This window comes from Zeus faber (genome assembly GCF_960531495.2).
Source record: "Zeus faber genome assembly, chromosome: 21".
Taxonomy (NCBI): Eukaryota; Metazoa; Chordata; class Actinopteri; order Zeiformes; family Zeidae; genus Zeus; species Zeus faber.
The window spans coordinates 866,136-881,248 of NC_137208.1; the positions used below are offsets into that span (position 1 = coordinate 866,136).

Consider the following 15,113-nt stretch of genomic DNA (forward strand, 5'->3'; position numbering starts at 1 on the left):
ATATACTGTATTATTATTATATGGTATATTGAGTTATTATAATGATATTGTACACTGTATTATTATTATATGGTATATTGAGTTCTTATAATGATATTGTATACTGTATTATTATTATATGGTATATTGAGTTATTATAATGATATTGTATACTGTATTATTATTATATGGTATATTGAGTTATTATAATGATATGGTATATTGAGTTATTATAATGATATTATATACTGTATTATTATTATATGGTATATTGAGTTATTATAATGATATTGTATACTGTATTATTATTATATGGTATATTGAGTTATTATAATGATATGGTATATTGAGTTATTATAATATTATATACTGTATTATTATTATATGGTATATTGAGTTATTATAATGATATTGTATATTGAGTTATCATAATGATATTGTATATTGAGTTATTATAATGATATTGTATACTGTATTATCATTATATGGTATATTGTATTATTTGGAAGCAGATGACCTCACCTTGTTCGCCATGTTGGAACAGTCTACACGTCTTTAACTGACTTTCAGAACCTCAACTGCGCATGCTCGGAACTTTAATCCGTCGTGATCAAATCCTGTTTATGAACTGCGATACCGCGTTCCCATGGAAACATGCCGCCGCAACCTGGGCCAAAGCGGCAACTCACCTTAAATCTTGCGATAGTTCCGGTGACAAGGTTTTCTTCCGGTTCAAAATAAGCCTTTATTGATCCCTGTCAGGAAAGTAGTAAGTAATAATAGTTATTAATAATAATAATTAATAATGAAAATGATAACATATTATAAATAATAATTATTTATAATGACAATAATTAATATGTATTACAATTATTAATAATAAAAGGTTATTATTATTCCAAATATAATAATAATAAAATAATCATAATAATAATAATAATAATAATAAAAATGATTTCAGTCGGGAAATTATCAATGACAAATCATTCCTAGTCTTCCTCTTTTCATCCATCCATCATCCACCATCCAGGGAGGTGACATGGTTATTATGGGTATCCTGATTGTCATGGCGACAAGGTGAATGGATGGAACCATGTTGATGAGACAAAAGAGTAACGCTGGTAAAGATCAATAAACCTGTTTTATTTTCAATAATAATAATAATATCCAAATAATGATAACAATCTTCTTCTTCCACAACATTAAAATGGAACAAATTAGAAAAAGTACAAAACAAATGGGACACTGGTTGCACTGGGAGCAGCGGCGCCCGATGACGACGGCACATTCGTTTTGCTTCTTAGATGCTCTGCTACAGAATGAGGATCCCTCTCTCCATTGCTGGGTGCCTCGCCCAGGAGCCTCAGATTGATCCTCACCTGATCAGTTTGATCAAATCTGATTCAGTGTTAGAGTGTTTTTGGAAATTCTGATGAAGTTTAACTGTCTGGCTGTCTGCTTACCTGTCTGCCTTTCTGTTTGTCTCACTGATTATGGAAGCTAACTTGTGGTTAGCCTAGTAAAGCAATGAAACCAAACACCCCTGACACCTTCATAATAACAATAATAATATAACAATAACAGTAATAATATTAACAATAATACAAGTAATGATAATAACAACAATAATAATAAAAATAGTTATACTTATAACTGCAGGCAGCAATGGGTCAATGCACAGGGTCCAGGTTAGTCGCAGCCATTGCACCAATGAGATCAACGTGATCAACGAAAGACTAAATTGCCATTGAAGGAATCCAGGGTCAGTGTGGAAGTCACTGTAGCGCCCCCCAATGGACGGCTCCGCCCACATTTGACGGATTCATTGTAGGTACATTGCTGCATATGACAATCGAACTGAATGCAGATCAGCAATTATTATAATGAAATAGTAATAATAATTATAATAATTATAATAATAGTAATAATAATAATAAAAACAACAATAATAATTATAATAACAATAATAATAATAAAAACAACAAAAATAACTATAATAACAATAATAATAATAAATAATAATAATAATAGTAATAATAAAGTAAAACTGGTCTAAATCTCTGGTGCACGGTTCTATCTCCAGGCAACAAGTGACGGTTAGCTGTGTGAGGTCACTTCCTGTTTCTTTGGCTGTTTGGGACGTCACAGGCACTTCATGTCTGCTGGGCGGAGCTATGGTCTGATTCCCCTATGGTTTCTACTGATCCAATCGATTAATCAATATCAATGATTATACATCAATAATCAGAACAAAGAAACCACCTCCAGACCCACTCTAAACCCAGTCTAACCTCCAGACGCAGTCTAACCTCCCGACCCAGTCTAAACTAGACCCAGGCTAACCCCCAGACCCAGTCTCACCCCCAGACCCAGTCTCACCTCCAGACCCAGTCTCACCTCCAGACCCAGTCTCACCTCCAGACCCAGTCCAACCTCCAGACCCAGTCTAACCTCCAGACCCAGTCTAAACTCCATACCCAGTCTAAACTCCAGGCCCAGTCTGACCTAGACTCAGTCTAGGGTTAACCCCTATATACGTTATAGCTATACCAGGGCAGAGCTCCTCCACAACCTTGACCTCTCCTCAAGCCACCGTAACAGTTTATACATGGACTTGACCGCGCCTGGGACTTGGGCCCGGGCATTGTAAGGCTGGGCAGTTCAGTGCTAATACGCTACAACTCATCGATAGCATGTGCGTATAGATAATACACAGGCTGCTATCGGCCGTACAACTGTAAACAGGTTCCTAGCCAGTGACAGCTAGCTCAGCTGATAGCTAGAAGATAAATTAGTCTCCAGTTAAAAGATAAATAGTAGTGTATTAATAAATAACAGTCAGTTAACAGGCACACAGCTAGCACTGGCTAACTAGAGACCATAGCCTAACAGCTAGTGTTAAGTTGCCCCGCTGAGGCATCTTGGTATGACCCGTCTGAAAACAGACAATTAGTTTGTGCGTCGTTAACATGTAGCCTGCAGACGATTAAATGATAAAACACTGTTCCCTTCGCTAGCACCATGTTTATTTAGCTGCTAATCTGCTGTGTGTGAGTGTGTGTGGCTACAGAACAGTGCTAACTAGTGTCTCAACGAGATCACGGTGCATTCCAGCTAGCGGTCTGCTAGCTGATGCTAGCTGTTGGCTAGCCGTTAGCACGCTCCCAGTGACTCAGCAGTCTTAAAAATAAAAATAAAAGATAAACCCACAACTTTACTCCAGCAGGGGGCGCAGTAACCCCACTACCACCAAGTTAGCGCTCCGTACTAACTTGGCGGCTCCAGCCAGGCAGCCGTCCTCCTGCTAGCTCTGTTAGCTAACCAGCTTGGGCAGGACGGTCCTGGTCTGGATGTTCCCGTTGGCGTCCGTGATGGCCGCCAGGTTAGTCCTGGTTTTGGACGACGAGGAGGCGGCGGTCACCAGCTTGGGGATGGAGGTGACGGCAACTTCTCCGCCGCTTCGCTTGGAGGTGGAGGTCTTCTCCCCAGTGCTGCCGGGCGGCTTGGGGAGCCTTCTGCGGAGCCAGGGGTGGCGCAGGGCCTGGCCGGGAGTCATCCTGAGCGCCGGGTCCCACTCGAGGCACTGCTTAAGGAAGTCCAGGAACAGCGGGTCGTCGCAGCCCTTCAGCGCAGCGCTCCAGTCCTTGCTAGCAGGCGGGCCACGTGGCTTCCCACGGCGTGAGCGCCCGGCGCCCAGCGCCACTGAGCCATCGGCCAGCGTGCTCACGCTGCAGTAGCGCGGGTAGCCCTTGGACGACACAAAGTTCTTGGCACGCTTGGAGGCCTCCAGCAGCTTGGTGCTGGGCGGACCCAGCAGCTCCATGATCAGGGCCAGCTGGTCCGACTCGTCCTCCCCAGGGAGCAACGGGGAGCCGGTCAGCAGCTCGGCCAGGATGCAGCCCAGGGACCACATGTCGATGGGCATCCCGTACCTGGAGCCTGGGGGCGGGAAAGGGTTAGTCCAGTGAGACGCTACTGACCGGGTTTCATGGCTCCACCCACAGGGGTCTCGAGCGCCCCCTGTGGGTGGAGCCTGCACCAGGACTTACCTAGAATGACCTCGGGGGCTCGGTAGAACCTGGACTGGATGTAGGTGTACACCCTCTGGTGCTCGTAGCAACTGGACCCAAAGTCTATCACCTGGGAGGTGGAGGGAGAGGTGTTAATGTTGCTAGTGTTAACCACTAGCTCAGGCTACTAGCGTCCATCCATCCATCCATCCATCCCTCAACCATCCCTCAACCATCCATCCCTCATCCATCCATCCATCCATCCCTCATCCATCGACCCAGCCCCTACCTTTATGCCGCTGCGGCCTTGCTGTTTGAGCAAGATATTCTCTGGCTTCAGGTCACAGTGGATGATGTGTTGCTGCTGCAGGCCGTCCAGACATTGCAGAAGGGCGTGGCAGAACTTGCGAACCAGCGCCAAACTGAATCCCCGGAAGCGGTTCCTGCGGATCAGCTCGTACAGGTTGAGGCTCAGCAGCTCGAAGCTCATGCACACATGGCCGCGGAAGGTGAAGCTCTCCAGCAGCTGGACCACGTTCATGGGGGATGAGCCCCGGTGGGGGTGGCGGTGGTGGCCCGCGGCAGTGGTGGCCTGTGGGTCCCGGTCCTGTGGGGCCCGGTCCTGCAGGCGGCGCAAGTGCTCCAGGATGCGGACCTCCTCTGCCGCCTGGCGATGGAAGCGCTTCTCGTTACGGACCATCTTCAGAGCCACGTGGACCTGGAGCTTGTGGTCAAAGGCCTTCACTACCTGGAGAGAGGGGGAGGAGGGGGAGCGGGAGGATACAATTTGTAGTGTAGTCATGTGTAGTGTAATGTGTAGTCGTACAGAGGGTTTTTACGATCCACTAACCAGACAACAACTGGACCAAGGCTAGACAACAACTAGACAACAACTTGACAACAACTAGTTTATAAGGGGACAACAACTAGACAACAAATAGACAACATCTTGACAACAACTAGATTACAACTGGACAACAACTTGAACAACTAGACAACAACTAGACAACAATTAGACAATAACTGGACAATAACTGGACAATAACGGGACAACAAATAAACAATAACGGGACAACAACTGGACAATAACTAGACAACAACTGGACAACAACTGGACAATAACTAGACAACAACTGGATAACAACTAGAAAATAACTGGACAGCAACTAGACATCAACTGGACAACTACTGGACAACAACTGGACAACAACTGGACAACAACTGAACGACAACTGAACGACAACTGGACAACAACTGAACGACAACTGGACAATAACTAGACAACCAGACAATACTGTGACCACAACTGGACAACAACTGAACGACAACTGAACGACAACTGGACAACAACTGAACGACAACTGGACAATAACTAGACAACCAGACAATACTGTGACCACAACTGGACAACAACTGGACAACAATGAGACAACAATTAGACAACAACGACCCAACAATGAGACAATAACTGCACAACAACTGGACCATAACTAGACAACTGGACAACAACTACACAACAACAACTGGGCAACATCTGGAAAACATCTGGACAACAACTAGACAGCAACTAGACAGTAACTGGAAACGACAACAACTAGACAACAATTAGACAACAGCGACCCAACAATGAGACAATAACTGCACAACAACTGGACAATAACTAGACAACTGGACAACAACTAGACAACAACTACACAACAACAACTGGACAACATCTGGACAACAACTAGACAGCAACTGGACAACAACTGGAAACGACAATAACTAGACAACAATTAGACAACAGCGACCCAACAATGAGACAATAACTGCACAACAACTGGACAATAACTAGACAACTGGACAACAACTAGACAACAACTACACAAGAACTGGGATACATCTGGACACCATCTGGACAACAACTGGACAACAACTGGACAACAACTAGACAATAACTGGACCACAACTGGACAACAACTGGACAACAACTGGACAACAACTAGACAACAACTAGACAACAACTAGACAACAACTAGACAACAACTGGACAACAACTACACAATAACTGCACAACAACTGGACAATAACTAGACAATAACTAGACATCTGAACACCATCTAGACAACAACTGGACAACAACTAGACAACTGGACAACAACTGGACAACAACTGGACACAATCTGGACAACAACTGGACAACAACTAGACAATAACTACACCACAACTGGACAATAATTAGACAACAACTGGACAACAACTAGACAACAACTAGACAGCAACTGGACAACAATTGGACAACAACTAAACAATAACTGGACAACAACTGTAAAACAACTAGACAACAACTGGACAACAACCGGACAATAACTGGACAACAACTGGACAACAACTGAGCAACAACTGGACAATAACTAGACAACAACTAGACAATAACGTGACCACAACTGGACAACAACTGGACAACAACTGGACAACAACGACCCAACAATGAGACAATAACTGCACAACAACTGGACAATAACTAGACAACTGGACAACATCTGGACAACAACTAGACATCAACTGGACAACAACTGGAAATGACAACAACTAGACAACAATTAGACAACAATTAAACAACAGCAACCCAACAATGAGACCACAACTGCACAACAACTGTACAATAACTAGACAACTGGACAACAACTGGACAACAACTACACAACAACAAGTGGACAACATCTGGACAACAACTGGACAACAACTAGACAACAACTAGACAACAACGACCCTACAATGAGACAATAACTGCACAAAACTGGACAATAACTAGACAACTGGACAACAACTACACAACAACAACTGGACAACATCTGGACAATAACTAGACAACAACTGGACAACAACCGGACAACAACTAGACAACAACTGGACAACAACTGGACAATAACTGGACAACAACTGGACAACAACTGGACAACAACTGGACAACAACTGGACAACAACTACATGAAAATAACTACACAACAACTGGAAAATAAATAGATAACAACTGAACAACAACTAGATAACAACTGGAAAACAACTGGACAGCAACTAGACGACAACTGGACAATAACTAGACAACAACTAGACAATAACTGGACAACAATTACACAACAATTACACACAATGAGACAACAACTGGACGACAACTGGACAACAACTGGACAATAACAGGACAACAACGAAACAATAACTGGACAACAACTGTACAATAACTGGACAACAACTGGACAACAACTAGACAACAACTAGACAATAACTGGACCACAACTAGACAACAACTACACAATAACTGGACAACAACTGGACAACAACTGGACAATAACTCCACAACAACTAGACAATACCGTGACCACAACTGGACAACAACTTGACAACAACGACCCAACAATGAGACAACAACAACCCAACAATGAGACAATAACCGCACAACAACTGGACAATAACTAGACAACTGGACAACATCTGGACAACAACTAGACAGCAACTGGACAACAACTTGAAACGACAACAACTAGACAACAATTAGACAACAGCGACCCAACAATGAGACAACAACTGCACAACAACTGTACAATAACTAGACAACTGGACAACAACTGGACAACAACTACACAACAACAACTGGACAACATCTGGACAACAACTGGACAACAACTAGACAACAACTAGACAACAACTGGACATCAACTAGACAACAACTGGACGACAATGACAACAATTTAACAACAACCACCCAACAATGAGACAATAACTGCACAACAACTGGACAATAACTAGACAACTGGACAACAACTACACAACAACAACTGGACAACATCTGGACAATAACTAGACAACAACCGGACAACAACTAAACAACAACTGGACAATAACTGGACAACAACTAGACAACAACTGGACAATAGCTGGACAATAACTGGACAACAACTGGACAACAACTGGACAACAAAGAGACAACAACGGGACAACAACTGGACAACAACTGGACAATAACTACATGAAAATAACTAGACAACAACTGGACAATTAATAGACAACAACTGAACAACAACTAGACAACAACTGGAAAACAACTGGACAGCAACTAGACATCAACTGGACGACAACTGGACAACAACTAGACAATAACTGGACAATAACTGGACAATAACTGGACAACAATTACACAACAATTACACACAATTAGACAACAATGACTCAACAATGACACAATAACTGGACAACAACTGGATAATAAATAGACAACTGGACAACAACTAGAAAACAACTAGACAACAACCTACAATAACGCGACCACAACTGGACAACAACTGGACAACAATGAGACAATCATTGGAAAACAACTGGACAATAACTAGACAACAATTGGACAACAACAACAACAACTGGACAATAACTAGAAAACAACTGGACAATAACTAGAAAATAACTGGACAGCAACTAGAAAATAACTGGACAGCAACTAGAAAATAACTGGACAACAACTGGACAATAACTGTACAACAATTAGACAACTGGCCAACAACTAGACAAGAACTAGACAGCAACTAGACAACAACTGGACAGCAACTGGACAACAACTGGACCACTGGACAATAACTGGACAACAACATGACAACAACTAGACAACAACTAGACAACATCTGGACAACACCTGGACAACACCTGGACAGCAACTAGCCAGCAACTAGACAACAACTGGACCACAACTGGACAATAACTAGACACTCACAACACACTCACAACACACTCACAACACGCTACCTAGACACTAACAGCACACTAACTAGACACAACCTAGACACTAACGAGACACTAACAGCACACTAACTAGACACTAGCAACACACTAACTAGACAATAACACACTAACTAGACACTAACAACACACTAACTAGTCACCAACAACATACTAACTAGACAATAACTAGACACGAACAACACACTAACTAGACGCTAACTAGACACTAACAACTCATTAACAACACACAAACTACACACTAAAAACACACTAACTAGACACTAACGACAAACTAACTAGACACTAACAACACAGTAACTAGACACTAACAACACACTAACTGGTCACTAACAACACACTAACTAGACACTAACAAAAAACTAAAAACACACAAACTAGACACTGACAACACACTAACTGGTCACTAATAACAGACTAACAACACACTAACTAGACACTTACAAAACACTAAAAACACACAAACTAGACACTAACGACACACTAACTAGACACAAACAACACACTAACTAGACACTAACTAGACACTAACAACACACTAACTAGACACTAACTAGACTCTAACAATACAATAACTAGACAATAACACACTAACAACACACTAACTCGACACTAACAACAAAACTAACCAGACAATAACTAGACACTTACAACACACTAGCTAGACAGTAACAACAGTCTAACTAGACACTAACTAGACACTAACTAGACACAAGAACTAGACAATAACACACTAACAACTCACTAACTAGACACTAACAACACACTAACCAGACAATAACTAGACACTAACACACTAAATAGACACTAACAACACACTAATGAGACATTAACCAGACAATAACTAGACACAAACAACACACTAACTAGACATTAACCAGACAATAACTAGACACTAACAACACAGTAACTAGACACTAAACAGACAATAACTACACACAAACAACACACTAACTAGACACTAACAACACAATTACTAGACAATAACAACACACTTACCAGACAATAACTAGACACAAACAACACACTAACTAGACACTAACAACACACTAACTAGACACTAAACACACAGTAACTAGACACTAAACAGACAATAACTAGACACAAACAACACACTAACTAGACCCTAACAACACACTAACTAGACACTAACAACACAGTAACTAGACACTAACAACACACTAACTAGACTCTAAACAGAAAATAAAAAGACACAAACAACACACTAACTAGACACTAACAACACAATTACTAGACAATAACACAATAACAACACACTAACCAGACAATAACTAGACACAAACAACACACTAACTAGACACTAACAACACACTAACTAGACACTAAACACACAGTAACTAGACACTAAACAGACAATAACTAGCACAAACAACACACTAACTAGACCCTAACAACACACTAACTAGACACTAACAACACAATTACTAGACAATAACACAATAACAACACACTAACCAGACAATAACTAGACACAAACAACACACTAACTAGACACTAACAACACACTAACTAGACACTAACAACACAATTACTAGACAATAACACAATAACAACACACTAACCAGACAATAACTAGACACAAACAACACACTAACTAGACACTAACAACACACTAACTAGACACTAAACACACAGTAACTAGACACTAAACAGACAATAACTAGCACAAACAACACACTAACTAGACCCTAACAACACACTAACTAGACACTAACAACACACTAACTAGACACTAACAACACAATTACTAGACAATAACACAATAACAACACACTAACCAGACAATAACTTGACACAAACAACACACTAACTAGACACTAACAACACACTAACTAGACAATAACAACACAATTACTAGACAATAACACAATAACAACACACTCACCAGACAATAACTTGACACAAACAACACACTAACTAGACACTAACAACACAGTAACTAGACACTAAACAGACAATAACTAGACACAAACAACACACTAACTAGACACTAACAACACAATTACTAGACAATAACACAATTACAACACACTAACCAGACAATAACTAGACACTAACAACACACTAACTAGACACTAACAACACACTAACTAGCCACTAACAACACAATTACTAGACAATAACAACACACTAAACAGACAGTAACTAGACACATCAACACAGTAACTAGACACTCACAACACACTAACTAGACACTAACCAGACACTACCATTACAATAACTAGACAATAACTAGACAATAACAACACACTAACCAGACAATAACTAGACACTAACAACACACTAACTAGACAATAGCTAGACACTAACTATCCATTAAGAATCCATTAACTAGACACTTATAACACACTAACTAGACAATAACTAGACACTAAGAGAACACTAACTAGACACTAACTATACATTAAGAATCCATTAACTAGACACAACACACTAACTAGACCTTGTGAGGTGCTTTAGTAACTAGTACTACACTCTATTAGTGAACTAATCAGTACTAGTTAGCACTAGGTGCACTAGCACTAGTTAGGTGCCTCTTAGGTACTAATTTGTTAGTAATTAGGTGATTCTGAGGTAGTAGTCCGGTAATAGTCAGTAGAAGTAGTACCTGTCCGAAGCTGCCCTTGCCGATGACCTTGAGCACCTCGTAGCGGTAGGCGATGTGGTCGTGTGGAACGTGGATGTACGAGCCCTGGTCGTCGTCATAGCCACCGTTGTTGGCTCCGCCCACAACGCCAGAACGCTTCTTTGCATTCTGACCAATGAAATACACTGTGATGGAGAGAGGGAGGGGTTGTTGAAGAGAAAGTGCTAAAAAAACGAACCATTGCTAACAAGCTAACTAACCTGCCCCGTGGGTACTAGCAGAGCTAACCAGCTAACTAACCCACCCTCCGGGTAGCTGAAGACCTCGTGGTGTTCGTAGTTGGACAGTTTGGACATAAACTGCCTCATCGCCTGCTCTGGGCTCAGCACCGTCCCCTTTCTCTTGCTGTCGGGGGACCTTGTGGATGGGCTGTTGCCAAGGCGACTGTGGGCGGGCTCTGCGGCAGGAGGGGGGTCGGCGGCAAAAACAGCGGGCGTGGTGGGCGTGGGCGGCACGGCAGCCCACACCGGGGGCGGAACGAGGCCGTTGGGCTGCGAGCTGAGGACGGGCCGCTTGTTGCTGTTCTCCTCGAGGGGCGGAGCCTGATCAGATCCCCCCTGCAAAGAAGAACATAGAGTGTCAACACACTAAGATCACACGCAACATGAAAAGATCACCTCCTGCAACACGCCAACATCACCTCCTGCACAGAGTTTCCAGTATCCGGTAAGCCTGGTGAAGTCCGACAATATTTCAATCTCTCCGGTCATATTGTCCGGTGAAAATAATAAAGTACAATTTGAATTAGTGCTCCAGGATAAAACAATTACCACAATTACCTGCAACACGCTAGGATCACCTGTAAAATGCTAAGATCACCTGTAACACTCTAGGATCACTTGTAACATGCTAAGATCACCTGTAACACGCTAAGATCACTTGTAACACGCTAAGATCACCTGTAACACGCTAAGATCACCTGCAACACGCTAAGATCACCTGCAACACGCTAAGATCACCTGTAAAACGCTAAGATCACCTGTAAAATGCTAAGATCGCCTGTAACACGCTATGATCACCTGCAACACGCTAAGATCACCTGTAACATGCTAAGATCACCTGTAACACGCTAAGATCACCTGTAACACGCTAAGATCACCTGTAACACGCTAAGATCACTTGTAACACACTAAGATCACCTGTAACATGCTAAGATCACCTGTAACATGCTAAGATCACCTGCAAGATGCTAAGATCACCTGTAACACGCTAAGATCACCTGTAACACGCTAAGATCACCTGTAACACGCTAAGATCACTTGTAACATGCTAAGATCACCTGTAACACGCTAAGATCACCTGTAACATGCTAAGATCACTTGTAACAGGCTAAGATCACCTGTAACATGCTAAGATCACCTGCGACACGCCAAGATCACCTGCAAGATGCTAAGATCCCCTGTAACACGCTAAGATCACCTGCAACACGCTAAGATCCCCTGCACCTTACCTACTGTAGTAGCAGGGTAGTAGTCGTACAGTAGAACTGTCGTAGTACAGTGGTAGTACTGTAGTACTAGGGTAGTAGTAGTACTGTAGTAGTAGGGTGGTAGTAGTACTGTAGTACTAGGGTGGTAGTAGTACTGTAGTAGCTTTTACCATAGGGAGGTTGTTGTTGGTGCGAAGGGGGGGCAGGGTCACCGGGGGCGTTGTCCCTCCTCGTTGTCGTGGCGACGCAGGATGAACAACCTCCTTCCCTGAAGAGAGACACACTGATCAGGAACCTGTGTGGTGGCTGTTGTAGTGCCCCCGCCTGGTGTGGAGATAGCTACTCAACTAGTCATGCATACTAGTTACTAAACTAGTCATGCTAGCTACTAAACTAGTCATACATACTAGTTACTAAAGTAGTCATACATACTAGTTACTAAACTAGTCATACTAGTTATTAATGTAGTCATACTTGTTGCTATACTAGTCATACATACTAGTTATTAAACGAGTCATACATACTAGTTATTAAAGTATTCATACCAGTTATTAAACTAGTCATAAATACCAGTTATTAAACTAGTCATACCAGTTATTAAAATAGTCATACATACTAGTTATAAAAGTAGTCATACCAGTTATTAAACCAGTCATACATACTAGTTGTTAAACTAGTCATACTGGTTATTAAACTAGTCATACATACTGGTTATTAAACAAGTCATACATACTAGTTATTAAACTAGTCATGCATACTAGTTATTAAAGTATTCATACCAGTTATGAAACTAGTCATAACTACTAGTTGTTAAACTAGTCATACCAGTTATTAAACTAGTCATACATACTAGTTATTAAAGTAGTCATACCAGTTATTAAATTATTCATACTAGTTATTTAACTCGTAATACATACTAGTTATTAAAGTATCCATACCAGTTATTAAACTAGTCATACTAGTTATTTAAGTAGTCAAACATACTAGTTATAAAAGTCGTCATACCAGTTATTAAACTAGTCCTACATACTAGTTGTTAAACTAGTCATACTAGTTATTAAACTAGCCATACATACTAGTTATTAAACTAGTCATACTAGTTATTAAAGTTGTCATACATACTAGTTATTAAACTAGTCATACATACTAGTTACTAAATTAGTCATACTAGTTATTAAACTAGTCCTAGGACTCCCAGTGTTGATGTGACGTTCACTCTGATGCAGTATTATTATTATTATTATTATTATTATTATATATTTAGGACTTGAACTCCACTTGCTGATAAGGAGCAAACACAGGGAAGCAGTTCAACAGGATGCACACCTCCAGAAAAAAACAGTCAGTAACCAGACAGTAAATTGATCACAGTGAATCTGCTGAAAAACATCAGCTCTCAGAAGCTGCTGTTATAGAAAAAAACAGCTGATCGCGATGTTCAGTATGACGTCAGAATACACCTGTGGCTTTTCAAAATAAAGTCGTTCTGCAGGGCTGGCCTTCAGTAAACACTGTTGATTTCTTATGAATTGAAAATAACTTTGTTATTGATAATTGAGTTGATAATAACTTTGTTATTGATTATTGAGTTGATAATAACTTTGTTATTGATTATTGGTATTCAGTCCACGGTGTGCTGTGTGCTGTGTGCTGTCCGGTCACTATATTTAGACACTGGGAGCCTCTGCCTTCTCCTCCATCTTGCTTCTTAAACCACATACCACCCCGCTAGCTAGCTCCGGCTCCGGCTGGGAGCGCTGCGGAGCGGCTCGGAGGAGCTGGCTCACCCGGCGGAAGCACCGCGACGCTGGGCTTCTTGGTCAACATGGCGGCCGCCGCTCTGTCCTCCTCCTCCTCCTCCTCCTCCTCCTCCTTCTCCTGCGGTCACACTCCTCCGCCTCCTTCCCCGGCTCCGTCGTCCTCCTCGCCCCCGGCGTGCTGTCGCTCTCTCTCCGCGCTCCGACCATCAGCTCCCCGGGGCTGGCTGGGGCTTTAGGCCCGGCTTGACTTCATCTCCTCCGGACGCTGTGTTGCTCTCCAGCCGCTGAGCCCCGGACCGAGCCGGAAGAACACACAGGGGGAGGGGCGGGGCTAAGGGCGGGGCTAAATGGGGGGAGGGGCTACGAGCGGTGGGGGCGGGGCTTCCGAGGAAGAGTTCAACGAGGGGAGATATCGCTGTCTGCCCGTCTGTCTGACCGATTATCTCTCTCACTGTCTGTCTGTCTGACTTATTGTCTTGACAGATTGTCTCTCTAACTGT

General features: G+C 42.2%; 1 protein-coding gene across 1 annotated transcript; it reads right to left on the minus strand.

The window, feature by feature from the left end:
• Positions 1 to 1,101: 1,101 nt before the first annotated feature.
• Positions 1,102 to 14,723, minus strand: dyrk2 (dual-specificity tyrosine-(Y)-phosphorylation regulated kinase 2). Its single transcript, XM_080021992.1, has 7 exons — positions 14,641 to 14,723; positions 13,024 to 13,121; positions 11,669 to 11,981; positions 11,386 to 11,549; positions 4,279 to 4,737; positions 4,029 to 4,119; positions 1,102 to 3,918 (listed from the first exon to the last, which is right to left on the minus strand). Exons 1-7 carry the CDS (start codon positions 14,678 to 14,680, stop codon positions 3,293 to 3,295), a joined length of 1,791 nt encoding a protein of 596 aa, XP_079878118.1. The 5' UTR covers positions 14,681 to 14,723; the 3' UTR covers positions 1,102 to 3,292.
• Between the last annotated feature and the right edge of the window lie 390 nt (positions 14,724 to 15,113).

Bases quoted from the DNA above. Each gene is read 5' to 3' on its own strand.
- dyrk2 (XM_080021992.1), bottom strand. From the start codon at position 14,680: ATGTTGACCAAGAAGCCCAGCGTCGCGGTGCTTCCGCCGG. The intron at 11,550-11,668 runs GTGGGTTAGTTA...TCTCCATCACAG, and splicing joins GGTCTTCAGCTACCCGGAGG to TGTATTTCATTGGTCAGAAT. The intron at 4,738-11,385 runs GTACTACTTCTA...CCCTCTCTCCAG, and splicing joins GCAAGGGCAGCTTCGGACAG to GTAGTGAAGGCCTTTGACCA.